Source organism: Ixodes scapularis, unplaced genomic scaffold (genome assembly GCF_016920785.2).
Source record: "Ixodes scapularis isolate PalLabHiFi unplaced genomic scaffold, ASM1692078v2 PGA_scaffold1__304_contigs__length_218370807, whole genome shotgun sequence".
Lineage (NCBI taxonomy): Eukaryota > Metazoa > Arthropoda > Arachnida > Ixodida > Ixodidae > Ixodes > Ixodes scapularis.
The window spans coordinates 160032486-160058990 of record NW_024609846.1 but is presented as its reverse complement, the minus strand read 5'-3'; the positions used below and the strand labels follow the sequence as shown (position 1 = coordinate 160058990).

Genomic DNA, 26505 nt, shown 5'->3' with positions numbered 1-26505 from the left:
GTGACGCAAAAATCTCATCACTACGGCTTTGTCTTTTAGGCTGCGTTGGCTAGGCGCCGCTGCGTGGGTCCACTTGTTCGAGAAACTAAGTGGTGGAGCCACGCCAGCGCATTCCTTCTGCTTATGCCGCCAACTCCTCGTTTGCGGAGAAAGAGAAAAGGGCCGCCCACACTAGCGAGAAAACGCGCGCGGCGCGCCGATCGCGTTGAAAACGCGATCGTTTTCAACGCGATCCGCGTGTCGATCGGCACGCGGCATACCACAAGAAATAGTGCAGGGAGCCATTACCTCGCGGCAGGAAAATCTTACCGATTTTGCGGAACGCGTTTTCAACGCGATCGGCGCGTCGCGCGCGTTTTCTCGCTAGTGTGGGCGGCCCTTAACACGAACAAATCGGTCCAAGGCGCTTGCGGGAAATCGAGAATGCAGAGCGCCAAGTTTTGGGAAGAACGTATGTTTTGCTCTGCGTTCCCGAAATATTCATCTTAGTCTAAAGTATGACGATCAGGAAGCTTCTTGAACCTTAGAACGTTGTGTGTACCACCTATAGTCTGTGAAAGGCTAAGAATTCAGTGCGTGCTTCACCATCATCAAGCTTTGTGGTTTTGGTAGCACATGGTTGCATGTGCAGCCGAAGCCCGGGGAAAGGCGACAAGCTCGTGTTGGGGGCGGAGCTTCCACTCAATTCTCGATCCTGTCACCGACTACAGATATCTGTAATTGTGTAATTTTTATAACGAGAGCGCAATTTTAAAGCGGCCGTATAAACGAACCGATTACGACGCAGCACACTCACGCGCGCTTCCGAGCGCCAAAGTTGACGCCGATGCACCACCGCACCAAAGTTTGACTTGGGACGAAATGTTTCGCTTTACGTTCGAGAAAGGAAGATCTTACACTGAAGTCGCACGAGCCTTATTCAACCTTTGAACGTCGCGTGTATTAACAGGATACTGTTCTTTTCCGGCAGCAGATGTTATTGACCAGGTTTTGCAGCGTTTCCGCGGGTGTGCTTCCTGTGGGGCTGTCGTTACGGGAAACCTGATCTGGTTAGTTTCTGGAACAAGAAATTGCCACGGTGTCGTGTAGCTAAATGACGCCATGTGGCAGCATGACTCCTCATTGGCATCATGACGCGGCGTGTTGCATTTTGCCGTCAAGTGACACCTTAATGTGAGCTCGTGAGGTCACGGCGAGTGACTCTATTGCATAAGAAACACTGTTACGTCACGTTCTTACTCTGCTCGTCAGGCGGAGTGCAGTAGTAATTTTGTAGAGTTAAGGCCTGTTCACACATGCTGCGGAGCGCTGCAAGCATAGCGCTGACCTCGCGCTAAGCGCGTGCTGACGGGAGCGTTCACCAGATTTGTATCGCACCGTCAAAACTGTTGCTCATGGCAGACGATAAGTAGCTGACGACACGTGAGCAGCGCTACATCAGCGCTTCACTGCATGTGAGAACCGGCCTTTACCACTGAAGACGATGGTCGAGAATCAAAGACGGAGGCCGTGTGTTCTAGGATGTGTTGCTAGAACATCCCGGTGTGCTGACGATTCGTGTGTTCCGCCAGGGCACAACGACCCGAGCTTCGAGGGCGAGGAGGTGTACCCGGCAGCCGTGAGGGTGTTGCAGGGATTCTACCTGATGCGGATCCAGGTGTACGACATGGCGCTCAGAGACCTGCTCCCGGACGGAGCTGCCTGCGACGACCGCAGGAGAAGGTGCAACCACGGAATAGATTCAGTGCAGCGAACGCTAGTCTATTGGAAAGCTATTGAGTGATGGGGTACTAAGGACGCCGAGACCAATGTTCGAGCTCAATGCCCGTTTCGCGAAAGTGCCTGTTGCCGCACGAGCTTCGGGAGCAAAGTTAATGAACATCCGTCACCGCCAGAATCCTGGTCACTGGTGTCACAACTTTGTCGCAACCACGTGGTGTCAACCTAACGTACAAAGCCAATACACCAATGACATTGTTACAATAATTGATATATGCATCTTTCTCACGTGAACTTCTCGTTAATGTTCATAGATGCTCCTTTGTGGTTCATGAGGTACGTATGCGTGTGTCCAATTCTTATTTACATAAGTAGTGTGACAAGTTGTTTTGTTTCCCGAAACTGCATAATGACGTTTTGCCCACGCTGTATATTGTCACAAATGAACGTGACGAGAAGACGAACAGGGAACTGGAAATAAAAGTTGAATCGGCGAACTTGTGCCAAACAAAAAATAAAGGAAGAGCGTCGAGGCAGCAGAAAAGCAGGCGGCGATTCGGCGGCGTAACGGAGAGCGAGAGCGAGACTGACTCGACAAGGTCGCGGGTAGCTGCTTATCTACAGTGCGTCACTATGTCGAAAGTTCGGCAAAGAAGGTTCGAGCTCCGCGCGCTCGGGGCGAGGATGAACTGGCACTTTCGAGAACAAGAAAGCAGAGGGAAAGTTACGTCTGGTGCGAAAACGAACGCGAATCTTCTAGAAGTCCGTGACCGAGCGTTGCTTTCTCGACCCTGCGGGCGGCAGTATATACATATACCTTGCTCTATACCTACTGCCACCGTTATTTTTATGTTATTTACTTCTACTTAATATTTTTCTACCCCGCACAAAAACGTCATCGGGAGATGTAGTGTCAATAAATAAATACCGCTGTTGATTCCAAGGGGCACAAAACTTTCCAAAAACCTTGCAACTAAGTTATAAATATATAAAGATGGGTAAAAAATGTGTTTCTTTCCTTAGTCTGCTTCACCTCAATCTAATGGGGAGTTCCACTAGTATATTTATGTTGGTATTGGAAGCAATATTTTGTTGGTACCTTTAAGCGTGCACGTACTAGCATTTACCACTCGAAAGACGCACACGGGGAGTGCTTTCGGCTCGTTCGAAGCGCCCCCCCCCCCACTACGCACACACACACACACGCACTTGCACGCGCCTATGCACAAACATACACATACGTACACACGCATACACGTGACTGAGACTAGCAACATAACATAATCAGAGGTCAGTTCAAGCTCCAAAACAAATAAAAAGCACAAAACATGCAGAGACACGAACAAGGCGTTCATATTCTCCACAAAAGAAACAACCTTGCATTGACATTGGCATACAGTTATTATAATGCACGCTGGAAGTTCAGCGGGCGCTAGTGTGCTGTTGAAAGTTGAAACATACAGCAACCAGTCGAAATTTGACTTTCGGTAAGGCATTTCTATATAGAAGTGCGGGTGCATTTTTTCTTGGCGTTTGATCACAAGAGGACACACTACAAATATTTCTAACGCTGTGAATAGCTTGGAAGTTTTCTCAATCACATATATGAAAATATTGGTCAGTTACAGTCTTATTTTATAGATACACTGCAATAAACATAGTGTTAAATATTTTCATACGTGCATTTATGCGCGCTGTTGGATACTAGAGAGTTTTAGTAGATCGTCCCGATACCTCCGATAGCCCCGATACCGATACTATGCATGCGCAAGGAAGGCGGTGGCGGAGTATCGGGTATCGTTATCGGAGTCATGGGAACGATCTACTAAAACTCTCTATTGTTAGCGCGAACACGGCGTCTGCGTTTTTCTGCAGGGGGGATTTACGTCCCAAGCGAACGGAGGACATCTTGAACTACGCAGTAACACTGCGTAGCCCTAGCACGCAGTAACACTGGATCGGTAACTTTTTGTGTGTGTAGAGTGCAGACGATCAGAATAGAGTGAAGGCCAGGTAATTATTGTCCGATCTGCAATAAATAAGTACTGCTTTCTTCTTTCTGCTCAAGCATATGCGCGAAGATACTTGTTCTATCATTCAAAACATCACCCACACGCTAAAAAACCTTTGAAAATACGAAGAAGTGGGAAACAGGTGCCCATAAATTCTGCTCGGCATAAGAAATAAAAAGAGGCCCCCTTTTAAAGCCCAGGTACTTTATTCTTTTACGTTTTGAGTGTTTTTAACCGCTCGTAAAAACGCACGACGGGGGGGGGGGGTAGCGGACATTTCATCGAACGCCGTTTCATCGAACACAGTTTCATCGAATGAAGGGACATTTCATCGAACGCCATTTCATCGAACGCCGTTTCATCGAATCGCTTAGGGCCGTTTCATCGAATTTCTCTGTATCGAGTTTTGAGGCATAACAGTGCTTTATAGATGTTTTACCTTACATTTGTTAAGACTAAGGTAGTCACTTAAAAAACTGTCTTTAGGGTGGAGCCAAATTACTAGATATAAAAACCATTGGTATAAAAACAAATGGGTATGCGACTTACTGAAAAGTTTTACTCATGTACCTGTCAGAAAACATGACACTGGAGGTAAAGGCCCGACACATAAAACACTTTTGAATGTCTGTGTCGTTTTTATTTACCGGCTGTCCGGGGGTTTCGGTAATGTGCCATTCACCAGCTCATTTGCACACTTACGCTTAGTTGAAGGTTTTTCACGAAAAGCATTTAACAGCCAGGGCAGCACGCTTATAATAAAACGATACTCTGCCAGGAGAGCACACGAAAGAAAATATAACGATACTCTGATTATCAGCTTTATGCTCAGATTGAACGTTTCTGCTTTTTTTTTTTTTTAGTTTTCAAACTTTACAGAGTCAAAAGGTGCGCAAAGTGTCAGCCAACATGGTTTCGGGCTACACCTGGACTGGAACCACCTCCCCTTCACTGTCAATTTTATTACCGACCCTTTTGCCTATGAATCATCTCCAGGACGCTTTCTTAGGAAGGCCAACCCGCACCAGACAATAGTAAAGCCCTGGGTGTACTCTGTCACCCTTTCGGATCCTCACATAACCCAAGGTTACAGGTACACGCTGTCAAACAATAAAACACTACCCGCTTCTCAGAAAGCACATCGTGCTTTCTTTTTTTTTGTCTCATTTTTAATTGTTTTATGTGACGTGAAGAGGGGTCATTGTTCGCTTATGGCCAGAACATCCATTAGGTCAGAACATCCATCGAGTCAAAACATCCATCAGGCCACGTGACACCAGAGTCAGAACATCCAACGAGTTAAGACATCCATCCGAGTCGAAACATCCATCGAGTCAATACATCCATCGAGTCAGAACATCCATCCGAGCCTAAACATCCATCGAGTCAAAATATCCATCGAGTCAGAACATCCATCCGAGTCGAAACATCCATCGAGTCAAAACATCCATCGAGTCAGAACATCCATCCGAGCCTAAACATCCATCGAGTCAAGATATCCATCGAGTCAGAACATCCATCCGAGTCGAAACATCCATCGAGTCAAAACATCCATCGAGTCAGAACATCGATCCGAGCCTAAACATCCATCGAGTCAAAATATCCATCGAGTCAGAACATCCATCCGAGTCGAAACATCCATCGAGTCAAAACATCCATCGAGTCAGAACATCCATCCGAGCCTAAACATCCATCGAGTCAAAATATTCATCGAGTCAGAACATCCATCCGAGTCGAAACATCCATCGAGTCAAAACATCCATCGAGTCAGAACATCCATCCGAGCCTAAACATCCATCGAGTCAAGATATCCATCGAGTCAGAACATCCATCCGAGTCGAAACATCCATCGAGTCAAAACATCCATCGAGTCAGAACATCCATCCGAGCCTAAACATCCATCGAGTCAAAATATTCATCGAGTCAGAACATCCATCCGAGTCGAAACATCCATCGAGTCAAAACATCCATCGAGTCAGAACATCCATCCGAGCCTAAACATCCATCGAGTCAAGATATCCATCGAGTCAGAACATCCATCCGAGTCGAAACATCCATCGAGTCAGAACATCCATCCGAGCCGAAAAATCCATCAAGTCAAATATCCATCGAGTCAGAACATCCATCAGAGTCGAAACATCCATCTGATTCAAAACTATTATTTGAATTGAAAAGACAAGAAAACAATATATATGAATTTTTTCCGGCTCGAGACTGCGAATTTTGGCAAGTGCCAGTTTCGGGCACTTGCCAAAATTGGATGTAGGATTCCTCGTGTTCGTGTTTTATTTTTGTCACTGAGTATATTTGGCTATTTGTCATCTGCAGTCCTGACATTTCAGGATGCCCTTAACTATCTGGGCCCGTTTGCTCGAAGCGCTAACCGCGGCTAAAGTTAGCCGCAGTACCTAGGAGGGGGATTTTTTATTCACGTGAATGGTTCGGTAGGGATGCAAGGAAAACATGGCGGTGCCCCTGTGAGTGAGCGCCGCTCGCTTTGGAACTAATACGTCGTTGTAGCTGCAATATCGGGCGCGTTAGTAAGCAGCGAATGGTACAGGAGGCCTTCGCTTTGCCTTACCTCACTGCTCGCAAAGCATGAGCAATGACCTCGCCGCATTTTTCTAGATTGTCTTTCGATTCTGGCCATTCCTAAGCCTAAATGAACGCGATAATTGTTGGCATGGCAACGTCTTCGGAAAGCGGATTACCTTGACTCAAACACAAAAGCAGACAGCGTCCCAATAAACCCTTTTCTGAATTACCCAAGCATCAAGGAGAACGCTGGAAGTGTAATTCTACGGCTCGCACTCGCTGGCCTTCCTCTTATAAAATATTCGAAGTAAATAATCATAATAAGGCTTTGACGAACGCGCGTGCAAAACAAAATTTGTTTTAGACTTTTTGCTTTAGAACAATTACTACTGCAGACGCCAGCACGTGCAACGCCTGTAACTACGCTCGGTGCTTGGGGGGACGCTGCCTGCTTTTGTCTGCTATCAATGCGGAGGGCAAGTTCGTCTGCTTCTTGCGCAGGGGGTAGCGGTGACGTCAGAACGCCGAGCCCTGATTGGCTGATCGCCACCCCCTATCTGAGCGTCGTCTGCTCCTTCGCAACGTCGTCTGCTCGCAACGTCGTCTGCGTCTGTCTTATCTTTCCTGCGACTTTCGGAAGTGCAGAGGCCAGCAGATTCACGAAACGATCTTACGCCAGAAATGTGCGTAAGACATAACTTAAGAACAAATTCGTATTCACGAAACGAAATTTTCGTAAGTTTTGCGCACGTTACGACGAAATCCTACGACAGCTCCTAAGCTGTCTTTATCAAATCAGCATGGCCGACAGCGTCGCGGTCGCGACGACCCACGGAAGTTTATTTTTCTACGTGCGCTTCTCACGCGTCCCGACTTCAAGCAGCAAGAAAAAAGTAAAGAGTACTTGAAACAGACCACGACGAACAAGAACGCTGGATCCACAAACACCCGGGAAAAGCTCCAACGGCCATGATTCCACGAAAGCGACCAAGCGAGCACGGCAGTTAGGCCTAGCAGGCACTCCGCGACTCGGCGGCCGTCTGCCCACGACCGGCTGGTGTGCTGAATGGAATATGCCCGCGCGACCCTTGTGAACCCTTCCCGTATTATACTTTGATCGCTGACCTCAGTTTTAGATTAAGAGGTCAATTTCCTCTGCTTGTTATCTCCTTGTTTCCCGAGGCAACGGTGACTCTCGCCGGTGAAAAAGCGGTGAATCTCCAACAGACGCAGGAAAGGTAAAGAGCCATCGCTTTGACTAGCAGACGTAAAGCAGCCGACCCGCCGGCGCCGCTAAAGAATTAGAAGTCTCGCCGCTCACGAAAGGAGGGAAAACGTATTTGGAAGGAAACTTGCGGACACAACACGGCTATAACACGCTCACCTCTCTGTTCTTAGCAAATAAACCTCGGCGCCTCGGGACACCTCGCCAGTGAGTCCTTTGATTTCCCTCCTTGATGCGCGTCTGCTAGTTGTTAGGCAAAAACAACGTACCGCTCGAGTTATTTCGTCTGCCCTCTCTGAAAGGCGAAGTCGAGCTCGCTCGTAAAGACCTGCACTTCCGAAAGTCGCAGGAAAGGTAAGACAGACGCAGACGATGTTGCGAGCAGACGACGTTGCAAAGGAGCAGACGACGCTGAGATAGGGGGGGTCGCGATCAGCCAATCAGGGCTCGGCGTTCTGACGTCACCGCTACTTCCTTCCTCATGCGCTGAAGACGGAAATGAGCCCACTTGCGAGGCGTATACCCTGCCGATTGAGTCAAGGCGATACACTTTCCAAAGACGTTGCCATGCCGACAATTATCGCGTTCATTTAGGCTTAGGAATGGCCAGAATCGAAAGACTATCTAAAAAATGCGGCGAGGTCATTGCTCATGCTTTGCAAGTTAAGTGAGGTAAGGCAAAGCGAAAGCCCCCTGCACCATTCGTTGCTGACTAGCGCGCCCGATATTGCAGCTACAATGACATATTAGTTCCAAAGCGAGCGGCGCTCACTCACTGGGGCACCGCCATGTTTCCCCGCATCCCTACCGAGCCCAGTCACGTGATTTCAAAATCCCTCTTTTAGGTACTGCGGCTAACTTTAGCCGCGGTTACCGCTCATTCACACTGGAAACGGATCTGCGTTCGCGAAGCGGTTACAAACGCGGTTGTATAAAGATCCAGTGCAATTGCACGCGCACTCGATGACATCGAGTGCGCGTGCAATAGCACTGGATCCTTATACAACCGCGTTCGCAACCGCTTTGCGAACGCGGATCCGCTTCCAGTGTGTATGAGTGGTTAGTGCTTCGAGCAAACGGGCCCTGAACAGAATTACAATCCTTGTAGTTCTTTTGTAGAATGAACTGAACAGCACACATGGGCCAGTTTCCTTGAATAAACCTCTTTGAATGCCTCACGATGTCTTGGTGTCTTATTCAACCAAATGACTCTATTCGAACGATATGCACTACGTTGTGTCCGGTAGAAGTAATCATGACAAAAATGAGTGTAGAGACACTACGACGGGGTACAAATACCTAAAAAAGTTATAATACATGAAAAAACAAAACTAAAATTTGTTCCAATAGTGCTTTCGTAATTTAAAAACTATTATTTATATACAATTCAGCAAATCCATGTAGAGTGCTTTGTCCGAGAGTGAGACTAACTTTAAAAAACCACGAACTAAAGCTACGATTCTCTGGGAATAACGTTACTGATCACGGTGAACGTCTGGTACAAAAGCGACTTGAAACAATTCAGAGGCTTCACATAAAAATGGAAGCAATTGACTGGCGAGGTGAAATAAATTTGTCTGAAGGGCTTACGCTGCATAATTCACCGACAACAGTATTTTGATCCCTCGAGCAATCGCACAGACTCGGAGTCAGCCCATCGCGCGCTCTGCAGCTCCCACCCATATGTAAAAAAAAGGAAAAAAAAAAAAACAATGTTTTTTAATTAATGCGGCGAAGCAAAATACTTTTAAAACAGAGCCATTCTGTTTTGAAAAATGTTTCACCATCTCAAGCATGAGAGTGCTCTAACTTTTCATGTGAATAATAATATCGTTCTTTTCATTTGGATGATTTTTATCACGTTGCTTTTGAAGGAATTGCTAAAATTTGTTATCCCACATTGCCTGGAAAAAATACTCTTTTCTTTCCGAACCTCTTAGGAACGCATTGACATACACCAAGCTAAAATTAAAGAATGGCTATCACACTGGTTTCTTCAAAGGCTATCTAAATACCTATCATTTTTAGATGAATTCGAAAGGCCTTGTCCATTGTCTGTGGGTCACGTAGCTGCCACGAATCGCAGAGTAGCGTGCTCTCGAGCTGCACGGGTCAAACGACATCAAATAAAACGCCACCAAGACGGCAAAGCAGCGTATTTTCGCTGTAATGAAAGTAAATTACAATCTTAAACCACATCGCGTGATCACGTAACATTACCGATCGCCGCTTCCGAGAGCCATTGCCACTACGCCGTCGTGTCCTACTTGGTTTTATTACGGAGTGGACCACCAAAATACTTTCTTATTTTACGCTCCGTTATGCTACAAGAAAGACACAGGGTCACTGACGAGCGTACACCCCCTAATATGTGATAAAACAAAAGAAAAATTATTTAGGTCCGTTTACATGCCCCTGACGATATCAACTTTAATATTTGGTTTATTTATTTATTAATAAAAACAACAGACCATTAGTGGATCAAGCAGGGACCAAGGAAAACGACAGCAATGATTTTGCAAAAAAAAAGTAACTAACACTCGTAGAGGAAAATTGAAGAAATCGGAATCACAAAATACATATACAAACCCACGTTTATTGAATAGCCTAAGTAACTGACAAGGTCTCAATAAGATAATAAAATCGTAAAGGCAGTTCACAGCTCAAATAATAGTAAAGCAATAAGAACATATCCTATCCACTTCGGTCAAATACCGAAGTCAATTTTGTCCTTCATAAATGATTAAATTTTATCTGGGAGCGTATGCAAACGGTCCTTGCTTACCATAACGTCAAAAGTCGTTTACACAACAGCTAGCACTCTCCTTTCAGGCAAAAAACGATAGAACATTCAACTTGTCAAAATATTCATGACAGCCATCCGAGTCAAAACATCCATCGACTCAAAACATCCATCGAGTCAGAACATCCATCCGAGTCTAAACATCCATGGGGTCAAAACATCCATTGAGTCAGAACATCCATCCGAGTCAAAACATCCATCGAGTCAGAACATCCACCGAGACAAAACATCCACAAATGGATGTTTTGACTCGATGGATGTTCTGACGCGTTGGATGTTCTGACTCGGAATCGTCATTGTTTCATGAAGGCTTTCTTCTCGAAGCAGGACATGTTCACAATGGAACTTATCTCGTCACTGCATACTGTGATTTAAAAAAAAATGGAGATATAGATGACGTTGCGTATAAAAATCAAAATAAATTGCAAAAATATTGCAGGCTGTAACAGCGTTCGATGAAAAGGCGTTCGATGAAACGGCTTCGATGAAACGGCGTTCGATGAAACGGCGTTCGATGAAACGATGTTCGATGAAACGGCTTCGATGAAACGGCGTTCGATGAAACGGCGTTCGACGAAATGTCCGGACCCGACGACGGGGTCATTCATTTTCATATAGTGACAAGGCTGGCATGTTAGCAATATATTAGCGTCATCGAAATGCTTGCGAACCTTGAACACACTTTCCTTTCTTTTCGGTTGTTATTTTTGCTTCAATTCGTCGCATGGTTTTACACACCTCCTGTGCAACGCAGATTTGGGCCGTAAACATAGCGTTTAAAGGGGCGATGCAACGATTTATGTATTTTGCGCAAATACCGCTTAGAACAGATCCCTGACGTTAATGACCTGTGAAATACCTGTTGGTTTTTCACCACACGCAATCGAAGTCGCAGAAAAAATAAAGAAAAACGAGGAGGGTTCACCCCCTCAACTCGCAGCCACAACAAGCGGCCTCGTGATCTGGAGCCGATTTTATGCCGCCAATGTTGATCATAGCCATGCGCCGTGGTTGGCAAGGCACAGGACACGCGCTGAGTTCCAGACATTGTTATGGTTCAGCTGTTGTCGTCATTGCAGCGATTGGATACAGGACACTACCCGAATGCTTCTCGAGCTGTCGATTTTCACGAGCCCAAATCGAGTGTCCACGCCATGCTCGAGTCCAATCTATGAGCCGCATTAAAATATCGTCACTGGGCGGTACTGCTACCGCCCAGCTACGTCATCAGGTTTTGCGAAGGAGAGATTGGATGAAAACACTCGGTTTTGTCTTCGAAATTACAGCACAACAAAGGAGTTTCTTGGTCAGTGGTGTTGCGTGCGAGTATCCTTGAGTCCCACTAATGCCAGTAAGCTCGTGTAGAGCGAAAAACATTCCAATTGAATATCGTTGCACCGCCCCTTTAATATATTTCACTGATGAAGCAAGATGCTCTAACTAGAGCAATTACACTTTTACAATAACGACAAAGGTACAGTGCTACTCACACTTGTGTATAACGCAGGAGCGCTCGGCTTTCTCCGGCAAACGCTAGACTGGTGGCATGGGCGGCAGCTAATCCGGTCATTCGGGCAGCATGAAACGGTTCCCTCGAGGGGTGACCTAACCTCGGGCGAGCGCTAGAGCCTGCTCGCGTGCTTCGCGCCCGCTTTGGTTCGGATATCAGCTGCTCGCTGTCGCGCGCATATCAACAGCTCATACGACCCTGATAACAAAAATTATTCGTGTTATTCCCCAGCGAAGATAAAGAAAAAAAAAAATACACGCGCGTATGCGCAGGAGCACCGAAAAGGTACACTCGTTGCTGTCTGCTTCAATTTGCATCCCGGAAGTTGCATAGAGACTAGTGCCAGTTACACCTGTAGCGTCTATTATAATAACTCTATGGATCTAGGTACTTTCAGCCTTCTTTCCAGCTTGAGCGCGTTTCTGGCAGAGGAATGAGTCCCAGTGCAGACATTGTAAGCCAGGAGCAAGGGGAAAGAGGGCTCGGACGACACAAAAACTCCGACACAAACTTGAAGATTTGGCGTTTGACCCCCGTTTTCACCCTTCTTCTGGGTTACTATGTTTACCTCAAATCAGCTCGCCCGTACTCTCGGTGTAGTTTTGACAAACCCAGAGTAGCCCACGCTAATGATATCAAGAATGTCTGAGTAATGATTATGACGCTCATCGGATCTGACTGCTTATCAAGGGCACCCGTCGAGTCCGCTCCTTTAGGCGCCATCAACAATGACGACGAAGTGTTCATCGGTGCAGTTAACTACGACGTCCTGGCGTACCTTCACCGCGACCCGGAACTCCGTGCACTGTGGATTGAAATCGAAGTTCGAGGGAGTGCAGTTTCTCACGTCTTTACCCGAGACCTGTCAAGCTTTGGGACCAGCACCGAAGGGTGGCTACTTTTAATTCTACACCAGTCTTCGAAAAGACATATTTCAAGGCTGCCACCATGACCCCACGGAGAGACACTTGGGCTGCAGCAGAACACTTGCTAGGATTCGCGAGAAGCAATACTATGGTGCCTGGAACGCGTGTCTGACTAGTGTGTTTACCGCGTCCAAAAAAGGTACCCCTCGATTTCCGCCTGGTGACGTCATACAAGTGTCATGCTATCGCCAGTCCCGCTCCTGGCGGCGTCGCAACAGCTGTGGTGTATGTGGCAGATGCCTGTTCTGCTGCAGGTCGCTCTCCAGTGTGGCAGTCCACGGAAGTTTCGACCACAGCTACACTCGCGTTCGGTTGTGCTACCCGCAGCTTCTCGTAATGCGCCATTCACACACTTGCAACCAAGGAGGACCGAGAGAGGCGAGACCGGTTTTCGAGCCACTTGCGACGACGTAAGACCTGGTCCACAGCAGCGCATCCGGTCGTACGCCGTCGATAGAGGCTTAAAAACCGGTCTTATCTCTCTCGGTCGTAGTCGGTTGCAAGAGTGTGAACGGCGCTTTTGCAATTCTAGGACCAACCTCCAGGATCGCGATATGCAGCGGCACGACACTGCGGCTTTTGTGGCGTCATTTGTTGCAACCTCGTTACCATTTTTGATGTATGGGCAGCATAGGACGCTAAGCACACCAGTCTAATACGCGCTCCAGGCACCTTAGTAATACTGGCCCAGGCTTCTGAATACCGTTCATTTCTACACACGATCGCGCTACAATTATGAGCGATGCAAGAAACCGCCGACAATGCCGGCAGGGCTCCTGCTACTCCGGCGACGCCGTTCCAGCAGCTCGGGATGGAATTGCTTGGTCCCTTTCCACCGACGGCAGGTTGTGCAGTCTGGCTAAAAGAAAAGGGGGTATTTATTCCCTGGGCGGAGAACTGTTTGTTATGTAAATCCCCAGAGACTGTCGAACATATCTTTATCGACTGCTGGGATGCGATTTTTTTCCGGGAGGTCTTGCAACGAACCTTAAAGAAAGATCTTGCAATTTCAGCGCATTCAATTCGATTTCTGCCTACCATGCCGGGCAAAATTGTACCATATGGTCTCATCATGCTCTTGGGCTTACACAGCACATTTAGGTCCCGAATGGATGTAAGAAACGCTATTCCTGCACCATAAACTGTACGATTGCATTTTATTCAATTAGTAGCGCAAGTCAAAAGTGTATATGATGGCTGTGAAACAGTGCCCGGCTACTGCCGGTACTTGATAGCTTGCTGAAAATGAAGGAATTTTTATGTGACGCCGCGGCAAATGTTATTTTGTGCTACATTGGGGTGTAATGTGATGTTCACGTTCAAAGTTTTCATGTAATAAAAAAAAAGTAAGGCCGCTTGCGTGTGCGGTGCTCGAGTGTGCACCGCACCTGGCTGCCACGCAAAGGTTCCCGGTTCGAACCCCTGAACCGGATGCGGTTTTTTATGAACTCGTAAAATCCCTGGTTCTAGAAAATTGTAGAACGTTGTTTTCTGTTCCAGGACACAATGTCCTAGGGCCGGATATCAAGTCGGAATGTTCCCAAGGTGCGCCGCGTGGCTTACGGAGTCAGTCTATTGCCAGCGCTCGACCCTGCTGTTACGCCTACGTTCGACGCCTGCGACGCTCGTTCTTCTATTTTGAGTTTTGGCACAAGTTCTCCCCAGTAAACATTTCTTTTCCTCAGTTTATCTCCACCTCGTCACCTTTTATGCGTGACAGTATCAAGGTTCCAGACTTTACTTTGTATCGAGAATCAATAATCTTACATTCTTTGACCTGTCTCGATACAAAGAAGTCCGCGCGGGCCCGACATGATACCTTGAAAAGACTGAGTGCGGAGGCGAGCTGGTGGTAGCTAATAATGTCGTTTCACACATGTGACTATGGTGCAGAAAGGGAGAAACATTTATTTGAAGGAGCAGACACACAAGGGAACGTCTCAAACTCAGCTCAAAAGAGACGTTCTCTGTATCTGTTCCTTCGACAAAAAGTTTTCCCCTTCAGCAGAGTGTCCGGTGTTAAACCACATGATTAGGATACCGTATAGCTTCCTGTGCAGATACAGCAAGCTCTGCTCCCAATTTTGAAGATGTCAAATTTTTGCTACTAGTATTGCTTCGTGTGATTGGAATAATGGCAAAGAAGTTCCGCTTCACCGATCTTGTAGCACTTAATGTGCATAGTTACGGACATGTTTTATTGTTATCCTGAAATGGAAAGGCACTTGAGCACTTCTTGGGCAAGCACCTGACGGTCTTTCTAAAAAAAACAGTTTAGTCTACAGAGGACAATCCGGTTTCAGGAGCGCGTGACTTATCTACAGTCACACAAATTCTACGTCCAGTCTACGTTCCGGTGAGAGTAGTCGATCATTGTGGTCAATCTAAAGTTTTTGCATCTAGATTTTGTAAAAACGTTCGGCCGCGTGTAACATCCCAAGCTCTTACACAAGTTAAAATAATGAATGTGAACATAGCATCATGATTTTACTCGTACTTTAGTAATCGCAGCCAGTTCGTAAGCATCAGATATAAGAAAAAGCGTGCTTTTTCTGTTGCGTACCTCATGTGTCCGTGATTTTACTGAAACTCCCCCCCCCCCCCCCCCCCCTGCTGTTCCCATCCTGTGATTGACTATGGTAACTTTGGTTAGTACGAAGGCCAGCCCAGCCGGATCCCCGTCGCGGCCCACGGCGGCCGCTACCCGCAAGACGGCACGACACGCCGCTACCAGAAGCTGCTTTACGCGGTCGCTGACTCTTAACAGCGAGAATGACAAACGTACAATAATTAATCTAACGGCGAATCCTGTAGCTATTCATATTGTCGTCATTTGTTTGTGAAAACTGACGAGGAATGTGCATTCGATCTGTATTAAATAAATCATTATCCACGGATTAATGGGAACAACGATCGGCGGCACCTGTTGCACGGTAAGATTAGTAGGGCGGAAATCGGCTGGGTTTCCGGACTACGACACATAAGAGACGTGGTAATAGCCACGGAAGTGAAATGTATTTGCTCTGGGACAAGTTTGAGTTTCTGAAGTTTAAAGCAGACGTCGCCTAGTCAATACTATTTGTAAACAAGGGCACAATTTGGTAAAAGTCGTTTTTCAGCGAATTGTGGAAGTTTTATTAAAATCGGTTCGTATTATTCGGAAGCACCGCCGACAAAATTGTAAAGAAATATATTGCTGGCTCTTTATAAAGCAAATTTAATCTGATCAAAGTCTTTGGTTCGTTCAGTCAATTAGATTATGATCTTTTGAGACGAGCGCTGGGCTCTTTGAATGCAGGATGGTGCGAGCCTTCAAGGCCGATCAGCTGCTCCTGGCCTCTGCGATCATCCTGTCCGCCGTCCAGCTCACGTTTCCTTGCAAATACAAGCGGGTAAGGTACAACGCCAGCCGTCTCTGTGAGCCAGGTAGCCCCAATCGTACACGCTCCTCTACTTTTTTTTTAGAGCGCAGCTCTTAGGCGCCCGTTTCCGGCTTGAGCGGCGTCGGCGTCGCCGTCGGCGTAACCGCGCGGTGCATTATGGGTAAATTCTCCCGAAGGAACCCGAGGTCCTCCCGAGGTCCTCCCGGAGGAACCCGAGGTCCTTCGGGAGGGCCTCGGGTTCCTTCGGGAGGACCTCGGGCTCCTTCGGGAGGACCTCGGGAGGACCTCGGATTCCTTGGGGAGGACCTAGGGGTGTCAAGTGACGATGACGTCATCAGTGATGATGACGATGACAATGCGGATGCCGATGACGTCATCAGTGACGTCACTGATGACGTCATCAGTGATGATGACGATGGCGATGCAGATGCCAATGACTTCATCGGCATCCGCATCGTCATCATCACTGATGACGTCGTCGTCACGTGACCCCCCCAGGACCTCAAGTTCCTTTGGGAGGACCTCGGAAGGACCTCGGGTTTCTTCGGGAGGACCTCGGAAGGACCTCGGGTTCCTTCGGGAGGACCTCGGAAGGGCCTCGGGTTCCTTCGGGAGGACCTCGGGAGGACCTCGGGCTCTTTCGGGAGGACCTCGGGAGGACCTGGGGTTCCTTTGGGAGGACCTAGGGGGGTCACGTAATGATGACGTCATCAGTGATGATGCCGATGACGATGCGGATGCCGATGACGTCATCAGTGACGTCACTGATGACGTCATCAGTGATGATGATGATGGCGATGCGGATGCCAATGACTTCATCGGCATCCGCATCGTCATCGTTATCATCACTGATGACGGCATCGTTACGTGACCCCCCCAGGACCTCGGGTTCCTTCGGGAGGACCTCGGAAGGATCTCGGGTTTCTTCGGGAGGACCTCGGAAGGACCTCGGGTTCCTTCGGGAGGACCTCAAAAGGACCTCGGGTTCCTTCGGGAGGACCTCGGGAGGACCTCGGGCTCCTTCGGGAGGACCTCGGGTTCCTTCGGGAGGACCTAGGGGGGGGGGTCACGTGACCTGGGGGTCACGTGACGATGACGCCATCAGTGATGATGACGATGACGATACCGATGACGTCATCAGTGACGTCACTGATGACGTCATGAGTGATGATGACGATGCGGATGCCGATGACGTAATCGTCATCCGCATCGTCATCGTCATCATCACTGATGACGTCATCGTCACGTGACCCCTCCCCCCGAGGTCACGCAATCTCCCAGGTCACGTGACCCCCCCCCCCCTTCCGAGGTCAACTGACCCCCCAGTACCCTTCCCTCCTCCTCCTCAAGAGCTGTGCTCAAATTCGGCGTTACAGGGAGTTGTAAACGGCTTTCATTTTTTAGAGTGCAGCTCTTAGGCGCCCGTTTCCGGCTTGAGCGGCGTCGGCGTCGCCGTCGCCGTCGCCGTCGGCGTAACCGCGCGGTGCATTATGGGTAAATTTCCCCGCTAAATCTAGCGGAAAAATTTCCCCGCTAAATCTAGCGGAAAAATTTCCCCGCTAAATCTAGCGGAAAAATTTCCCCGCTAATCTAGCGGAATAATTTCCCCGCTAAATCTAGCGGAAAAATTTCCCCGCTAAATCTAGCGGAATAATTTCCCCTCTATAGCACGAAAATTTCCCCGCTAAATCTAGCGGAATAATTTCCCTGCTAAATCTAGCGGAAACATTTCCCCGCTAAATCCAGCGGAAAAATTTCCCCGCTAAATCTAGCGGAATATTTTCCCCGCTAAATCTAGCGGAAAAATTTCCGCGCTAAATCCAGCGGAAAAATTTTCCCGCTAAATCTAGCGGAATATTTCCCCCGCTAAATCTAGCGAAAAAATTTCCCCGCTAAATCTAGCGGAAAAATTTCCCCGCTAAATCTAGCGGAAAACTTTCCCCGCTAAATCTAGCGGAAAAATTTTCCCGCTAAATCTAACTGAATAATTTCCCCGCTATATCTAGCGGAAAAATTTCCCCGCTAATCTAGCGGAATAATTTTCCCGCTAAATCTAGCGGAAAAATTTCCCCGCTAAATCTAGCGGAATAATTTCCCCGCTATATCTAGCGGAAAAATTTCCCGCTAAATCTAGCGGAATAATTTCCCTGCTAAATCTAGCGGAAACATTTTCCCCAAATCCAGCGGAAAAATTTCCCCGCTAAATCTAGCGGAAACATTTCCCCGCTAAATCTAGCGAAAAAATTTCCCCGCTAAATCTAGCGGAAAATATTCTCTTCAGGTCAGGTGATCCCCGAGGTCACGTGACCCCCACGTGACCTTGGCGAGGGGGTCATGTGACCCCTCCAAGGTCACGTGACCACCCCTCCCCCCGATAACACGTGAACCTCAGTACCCTTCCCTCCTCCTCCTCAAGAGCTGCGCTCTAATTCGGCGTTGCGGGGAGTTGTAAACGGCTTTCATTTTTTTTTAGTAATGGGTTAGCATTAGTACCTCCATGAAAGCTAAGAGCTGACGTCGTTCGTCTGCGGACAAAGTAGTGTAAAGGTAAGCGCGCCGCGTAGAGGGGAGGAGAACAGTGAAGGGCAAAAACGAGAGGGAGGTGACGTCACGGGGCGGAAGCCAATGCGCGTGCTGCGAGGCGAGAGGGAGGCGACGTCACGGGGCGAAAACCAATGCGCGCACGGGAAACCGGTGAGCAGCGAAAACAGCGTCCGGCAGCGGATGCCGCTGCTAAGCGTAAAAGACGGGCGAACGAGACAAAGGAGCGGAAGCAGCGCCTATCTCGGCTGACCGAAATGCGGCTCAAGAAGCGGCAAGCCGACGCTGGTCTGCGTGTGACAGAGGCTGGGCGGCTGGGGCGAGCGGGCTCAATCAGGTCGCTTCGCCGGAAAATTAAAGGAAGTTCAAAATGGTGAATCTTTAGGGAATGCGTTAGCATGACCTCTGGGAAACGCCACACACGTCCCCCTTTGGGAAACGCTCACAAACTGATCTATTGGAAATACACAATTTTTTCTTAATTTTCTTCCAAGAACGTACATTCAAATAATTTGAGTACGATGAATGCGCCAGCTAAAAATACATTTGTGAAAAGTTTAATTGCATTCGACTCATTGGCTTATCTGTACGATTTGGTAGAACGCTGCTATCTTTCTGGATGCCCACACTGGCAGGAGGTCGATTTTCTTTCCAGTCATAACAGTTGTTATAATGGTGATATTCTTACCCATTAAAAAGGAAGATGCAATGTTTATGCGAGGTGTTTTTGGTTTATGACGCTTTTATCGACCATGGTGTTAGACGCACACGGAGCAGAGCTTGAGGTCAGCCTTGTCCCGGTAATCGGTGCTCAAGTACGAACAGTTAGTAAAGGCCACCGTGGTAGAGGCAAACCTAGCTAGCTTTGCGTTAACCCACAAGTTGGCGCAAAAAAAAAAAAAAAAAAAAAATGTCGAGCTCAAAATTATAATGTCGTGGGTTGAATTCCCTTTTGGGAGCGTTTAGAATTTTGTTTGTTTCTTCACAATAGACCCTTACGAAATTCAGTCTGGCCACTTTGATCACTATCATCATCTGAGGAATGATGTATGTGTCGTACTAATGGCAGCCTTCTGGTTACTGATGTTAGAATTAGTTGAAGATGCACCGAAGCGGATGATTCGAAGCCGATACATTCGAGACGTTAGTACGATGCGACGCAGGAATTGAATACAGGAGCTGCGTAAGCGTTCATTTCTAACACGGGTCCAGTCAATCTGTTGGCGGCACATAATTGGCTTTCCAGCCCCTTGATGTATCAAATGTTATCACGGCTTCAAAGTGGGTCGGTGCCTCGTTTTTGTCGCTTGCATATTTTTCGCCATTGAAACTGAGATATCCAGAAAGAATTGTAAGGCAAAAACACACATTCCCGACTGCTGTTGACTGGCGAAATTGATGGAGTCGGCAAAATGCCACAGAGTGCAGGTCGACTACTGTCATTAGTACGCTAAAGGTTAAACTGCTATTGGAGCCACCAGATTGCAGTGAATTTCGAAAAGTGTCTATTTATCACTGTTTTGTACAGGTCGTGCTTTGAAGTATTTCGTAACGGTTTCCATGGTGTTTCGTCCTCTTTCCTCGGGGGTTCTAGCCCTTAAACATATTTCGCGCTTACAAAAAACGAGCTTACACATACACACAAAAAGAAGAAGAAAAATGCTCGTTTATCCTGACCCGACTGATGAAGTCGATATGCACATAATATCTAAATAAGAGTGGGTGTGCAGGACGGTAGGCAGGAACGTTTATTTCACTTTTTTTTTTTGCATTAAGAAATGCTGCGGTGAAAGGGTTTAGGGTACAGGAGCGGGGGACAGGGGGCTTCCATTCTTCTCTGTTAGCCCGGTTGGTGCGACGGCGTCAGAGGATAGATGTACGGTAGGTTCAGGCCTGGTGTTTCGCCTGGGCTCAGTGGTGGAGAGCTGAATGCCTTGAAGCCGCGTGCCGACAGGGGGAGCTGCAGGGTCCTGGATTTACGCGAGCAGCGATCGCCAGAGTTCGATAGCGGTCTCTTTGGGGAAGGAGGAGTCCGGGCAGGCCCAGGCATGCAGCGAGGTAGGCCTGAAACTCTGCTGGATGGTAGCCAAGCCGCGGGTTCGGGGCTCCGAGTATAGCGGGCAGTCCCAGAGCAGGTGCTCCAGATCAGCGTTTTGATGGCACATTGCGCATGCACCTGGAAGGACGGCTCGTGATAATGAATCATATTGTAACACCTGAGGCTGTGGTGAGGGAAAATGAGAAAACTGTCAAGGCAAAGAAAAAGATAGCAGTAGGAAGGCGCCTCAAGCACAGCTAATATAGATAATCTTTCTTGCTTCTTAGATACGCCCGATGCTGGCGTCACCGACCTTTTCACAAATACACTCTGTTGACACAACCGAGTTACGTCTTAACACGAAGAGCTTGCTACCTGTTGACTCATTGATCTAAGCTGAACAACCTTTTCTCACAACAGATGTACCTTAAACTCGTCAAGGTTCATTCAGGACAACAAGTCATTGTACGTCTGGGTCTGGATAAAAACCACTCTTCCGGATTCCAGTTTGAACCATACCATCTGTGGCTCTAGAGACGGTTTTTTTCTGTAACAGTGAAAGCTATGAACCATAGAGATTTCATAAAATAGGGAAAGGATATAGGATATTGTTGGAGCTTCTATATTAATTTACCACTCTTCCCCACGCAGCCGTGGGGTAGCGCGATTAGATAGGGTGGGATCAAAAAACAAGCTTCCCAGCTGATGAAGACTACAGCCAGGAGTTCAGTCACTTCAAGGTATAAGCGTTTATCGAAGCAGCACTTGTTTGGAAGTTTTGTCGTGGAACATATCAGTATTGCCAATGGCAAAGGCGCCACTGCCAAACCCAGCTGAAGAAATACTATTTAATACAATCGCATTCTTTTGAATGTAGCGCACGTTTATACTGGGGTAATATTTATTTTTAATTTTGAAAGATAGAAAACACTGCAAAATTAACCTCCCAATTTCGGAGAATTGGGAATCCAACCGTTAACTTCCTAGGTTTCAATATTCTCTACCCTATTTTTTTCCAATCTTTCTATATAAAATCTGAGTTATGCAATCTTCCGTTAAGCTATAATTTTTTTTTAAGGAGCTGAATCGTCCTCCGAATGCTTGATTCCCGCGATTTTGTTTACACATACCTACATGCAAGACTTAAAATTTGTCTGGTTCCGACGCCATCGAAACGAAGCTTTATTTTAGTACGCATCCACGAGCTTAAATTGTTTATTCTGAGCTCTAGTTGGACAAAGCAGAAGGCTCATTTGACGGTCCCTGAAAGAACTGACCCAGCCCGTGGTTGTCGCGCAGGTGCTGGGCCACATGCACCTGGTGACGCGCCTCGCCAAACGCGAGTTGCAGAGCCTGAGCAGCATCCTGATGGCCGTGCTGTCTAGCGAGGCTGGCCCGGCGACAGAGTAGGACCACGCCTTGGGCCCTGAGACTTCCATTTTTCCCGCAGCGTCAGCGACGCCCGAAACACGGCCGGGCGGTCGCCCCACATCGTCTGAACCAGTGGTTCTCAAAGGGGGGTCCGCGGACCCTTTGGGGTCCGCGAATGCATTCTAGGGTTTCGCAAAGCCGTGCCTCATCATTGAAGCCCGGCAATAAAGGTTCTCTTTTATTCAGATTGAGAAGAACTGTTCCACTTTTCGTGTAGGTTTTTTTTGTGTGTATGTCAATGAAAGAAGTCTACTTCGCCTACCCCTTAGTTATATCCATTTACTAAATAATAATCATAATTAACCTATACGTTCCCTTTGCCCTCACCACGAGGGCAAAAAATTCGGGGGTTATAAAAAGTTTATTTCGGTTAGATTCCATATTCTTTGAAATTCGGAGTTTAATTTTACTGTGTTCCTAATTTTTCAAGTCTAATACGAAGGATAAATATACATTCCGAAAAAATGAACATATCTTAAATTGATGAAAACTATCCGGTATTGAAAGACATTTCTACAGCGGCATTTGGCAAAAGACGCCCTTGTGATCGGTAGTACTGTTTGTCCCATGACAAATCTTGCAAACGAGTGTTGCTTTAGTAAACAGCAGTACTTTGAAATAGCCAAAATTTTGAACGTAGTCGATGGGAAGCATACAAGTTTCAGCTGCCCTTCTATAAAATATATGGGTATTAAAAAAAAAAAGAACACATTAACTAAAGAGGCACAAGTAGTATGGTCGAAACTGGAAATCGGAAGTAACTTTTGTCGTGGCCCAGAAGTGCATTGTCTAGTCTTGTGCGAATAGTGGATTTTGAGTTCGAAGCGAATTCGAAGCGAATACTGGTTTTGGCCGAATATTTTCGATTCGAATATCGAATAGTTTTTCATGCCTTTCACTACCATTGCATAATGCTTAGACGAAAACCCAGCTAACTTGTGAAGGTTGTTCCACTTGTTCATTTATAAGATAAGTTTATCTATATTTTGTAACTGTGTCTTCATAAGGTCTGATGTCTTGGGATGGCAAGTAAACAACGAATTTGACATAAAATGAATCCCATAGAGAGGGCCAACTATACCCAATGGAGTGAATTTACAAAGTTTGCTATATAAAATATGCCTTCTTTAATCTCGAGTTAAAAAATAAATAATTGCACATATTGAACGCAGGTTGTAAGGGCATCTCTGCCTAATATAGTCACTCTTGCATAACAATCAGTTTAATTTTGAAACTTTTACTACAATGTAGATATACACATTCACAAAGTTTCTATTTATTCCCAAATACAGCCGACACGCGTGCACCATCCCGCTTTGAATGTATGCTTTTCTTCCAAGAACTCAATTGCGGTATTCATACTTTTCTAAGCGTTTATCACGGCGGGTTACTCCGTTAAGTGCGCTTCTTACCGAGCACTGATGTAATGCGGAGAAGCAACACCCGCGGAGCTCGCTTCCGCGGGTATTGCTTCTCCGCTATGCACCGGTGCTCGGAAAGAAGAGCAGTAAACGGGGCTAACTCATTGCAATCAACACTTCGAAAAACGCGAATAGTGCAGTTCTTCTCGAAGCGAATATCGAATAGTCTATCATTCGAAACTAATATTCGAAATTTCAAATATTCGCACAAGCCTAGCATTGTCCCATTGGACAGTATGAAACTTGGCGAGATAGACGGGAAGATCTATTTTGTAAATACCCCTAGATAAAAAAAGGATCTTTTCAGTAATGCTAACCCGGTGCTCGACACACTTTAATAAAATACCGCCTTTTTTGTTTTTTATTTTCTTATTGTGATCTCTAAATTTTGAGTTTTTCGGATTAAGCTGAATGTAGCAACATTTCATCGGCGAGTGTTTTTCGAATTTGTTTTCCAGATTTATCCGAAAACACGGAACCCTATTTGATATAAAACACGTGGACTGTGCCTTCTTTCGTTGGAACACTATCCTGGCGGCAGCCGAATAACGTCTTCGTGACGTAGCGCTCAATGGAACGACCCGACCAGGGGAGGTCACTCGTTTGAGGCCGCGGCAGGACCGTGGGCACCGCGATTTCTGCAGCCGCCTATGCGCCGCACTGCGAAGGAAGTAGCGGAACGCGTAGATCTCAAGCAAAATTGCTTCGTTGTTCCTGGTCCCACAGCGATTTACGCCTTGGGCGAACGGCTTCCCCTGGGGGGCTATGTTGCGCTTTTTGGACTCCCAGGAGACTTGGAAGAGGGAAGTGACGTCAACGACTAGAGCAAACGCAGATTGGATGTTGACAAAAGAAAACGAAATCAACACCCAATCTGCGTTTGCTGTGTCGTTGACGTCACTTCCCTCTCCCTAGTCTCCTGGGAGTCCAAAAAGCGCAACATAGCCCCCCTGCTCCAATACCGCAAACTCTCGCAGCGTCTGGCATACAACCTTGCCTCGAGACTGATTTGCGGCGGGTCCTTATCGGCCCCCAAACGTCGGATGGCGTACTCTGCCGTGAGCGAGTACTTTTCTACAACTGTAGGGTTCAACTATATTTTGAAAGTGAGGGGTATTCACTGCAAATGTGAACATAAACTAAAGTTGTCATAAATGGGCTGTACCACCCTACCATGAGCTGCCATTAAAACTCGGTTAAGTAAACAAGCAAGCTTGCCCGGCTCGATCTGTTTCATTTAGTGCTACGTAATGGAGCAGGTCTGTGAGATCAATGATATCATACACGTTTCGCGTGTTTAGTATACGTTTGATGAACACTGCATGTTCGTGGTGTCATATCTTCGTCTGGTGCACCGTTCCTCAACTATATCCCCGGCGTGAAAAACGAGGCGGATAGGTAGATAATTATGCTTTAATGTTTCTTTCGCCTCCCGTTTGGGCCAGTGCGCGGCGGAATTCCAATATCAAAGATGTGACTCGGCTCCTGCAGGTCTTGCGCGCGTGGGTCAAGAAATCATTCAGCATTTTGCGTTTTTCCGGGCAGCGTAGCTTGTGTGAGGGTGCAAATGATGTGTGTATGTACAGATGCGAGAGCTCTTCAGAAAGGGAAGTCTTGACCGTGCCGCTTCAGGTAATCCTGAGCCATTTGCTCGAACGCCTGCAAGAAAAGAGCAACAGTACAGAAGGGTCAGAAAAAGACAAGAACGCCCCCGTTGCCTGCGGTCTTTTTGAATCAGTTAGCCGTTGTAGGTTACCGATAAAAACGTGGGATTGGACTCCGATCGCTACTTGCATCCCAGAGGTTGTTTCGCGGTAACATAAAAAGAAAAAAGTTTGTGCGACGATGCAATATTATCATCATCCGTTGTCGTCGCCAATCGTGCGTGGAACGCGTCTTCGACAGGCGTGTTCGGCGTACCGTACCGCCCACACACCGAATGAGGTCGCGACGTGCCAACGAATTACGTCACAGGAGACGGCACGCCATGCTGTGCGATGTCTCTTACCACGCGAAGTAATCGTGGAAATTCCGGCCAAAAAAAAAAAAGCTTGCGCGACCTACGGCAGAACAGACGTCTATGACGAGTCCATCTTCTCTGCTGTTAAACTTTGGACACGGCGCACAGTTGGAGACGCATTCCAGGCACCATACGAATGGCAACGACTACTCTGCGCCATTGGTCAAGCAGTTTTGATACGATGGGAGAGCGTTTTGTCGGAGAGATCGGTCTTATCCTCAGTGTCCTTCTCTGGAGCGCGGCTTATACTGGCAAAGGTCGACTGACTTTGGAAGAGACTGAAAGCCCAAGAACCATCCCAGGGAACTTCTGCAACCGCGTAAGCTGCTCTTTCGTCTTTTGATGTAACGATGTGATGAAGGCGCCAACGTCTTTTTTATTAACAAAGTACAATGCACCTATCCCAGTCAGGTCAAACAGAGGCGGCGCATCCAGCGGGCTCATTTTCCAAAGTTTTGTTATAAAATATGAATGTCGCTGCTTTTCTGTTGCGTGAGGTACTTGAGCCCCTCAGTCTCGCGATGCTGCTTTTTGCTGAGCTAGTCAATTAGCAATTTTGCTTGCGACGAGAAACATGTAACGGCAAAATTCAAGGACATTGTTATAACTTCTCATGTCGACCTAGGGAAGAGCAACAACAGCGGTGATATTTCTAAGCTGGGGAGAGAGGAAATGAAAAGTTTCCTAGCGAAGAGTTGACTACCGCTTGGTACTTCTAGAAGGTCTACGGTTTTCGAGATTTCCCTCTAACAAAGACTCCCCCAGTTTTTATTGCGACAAGTAGCATGGGATATTAGCAACACCATGCCGCCACTAACGGAAAGCAGGGAGAGCATATACAAGAGCAGCGGTAAGTTAACTAGAATATTTTAATCGTTTCCTTTTTTGTCCCGAAAGAACTTGAGGAATTGCGAGAACTGTGCTCCTGTCCGCCTAGTGTT

The 26505-nt window shown here is 47.1% G+C and overlaps 2 protein-coding genes across 3 annotated transcripts in view; one reads left to right on the top strand and one right to left on the bottom strand.

Moving 5' to 3' along the window:
* LOC8039030 (cyclin N-terminal domain-containing protein 1) overlaps positions 1–22310 on the top strand; it is a 126887-nt gene extending 104577 nt beyond the window's left edge. Inside the window, exons 5-7 of the mRNA XM_029995017.2 lie at positions 1572–1722; positions 16029–16122; positions 21992–22310. Coding sequence (XP_029850877.2) covers positions 1572–1722; positions 16029–16122; positions 21992–22102 — 356 coding nt within the window. The 3' untranslated portion in view covers positions 22103–22310. The remainder of the gene's footprint in view (positions 1–1571; positions 1723–16028; positions 16123–21991) is intronic.
* Positions 22311–24939: 2629 nt separating this feature from the next.
* The window catches only part of LOC8039028 (stress response protein nst1), a 298951-nt gene continuing 297385 nt past the window's right edge, over positions 24940–26505 (bottom strand). For both annotated transcript variants that reach the window (XM_029995006.3, XM_040216998.1), the window contains exon 12: positions 24940–25203. In XM_029995006.3, coding sequence (XP_029850866.2) covers positions 25144–25203 — 60 coding nt within the window. In that variant the 3' untranslated portion in view covers positions 24940–25143. The remainder of the gene's footprint in view (positions 25204–26505) is intronic.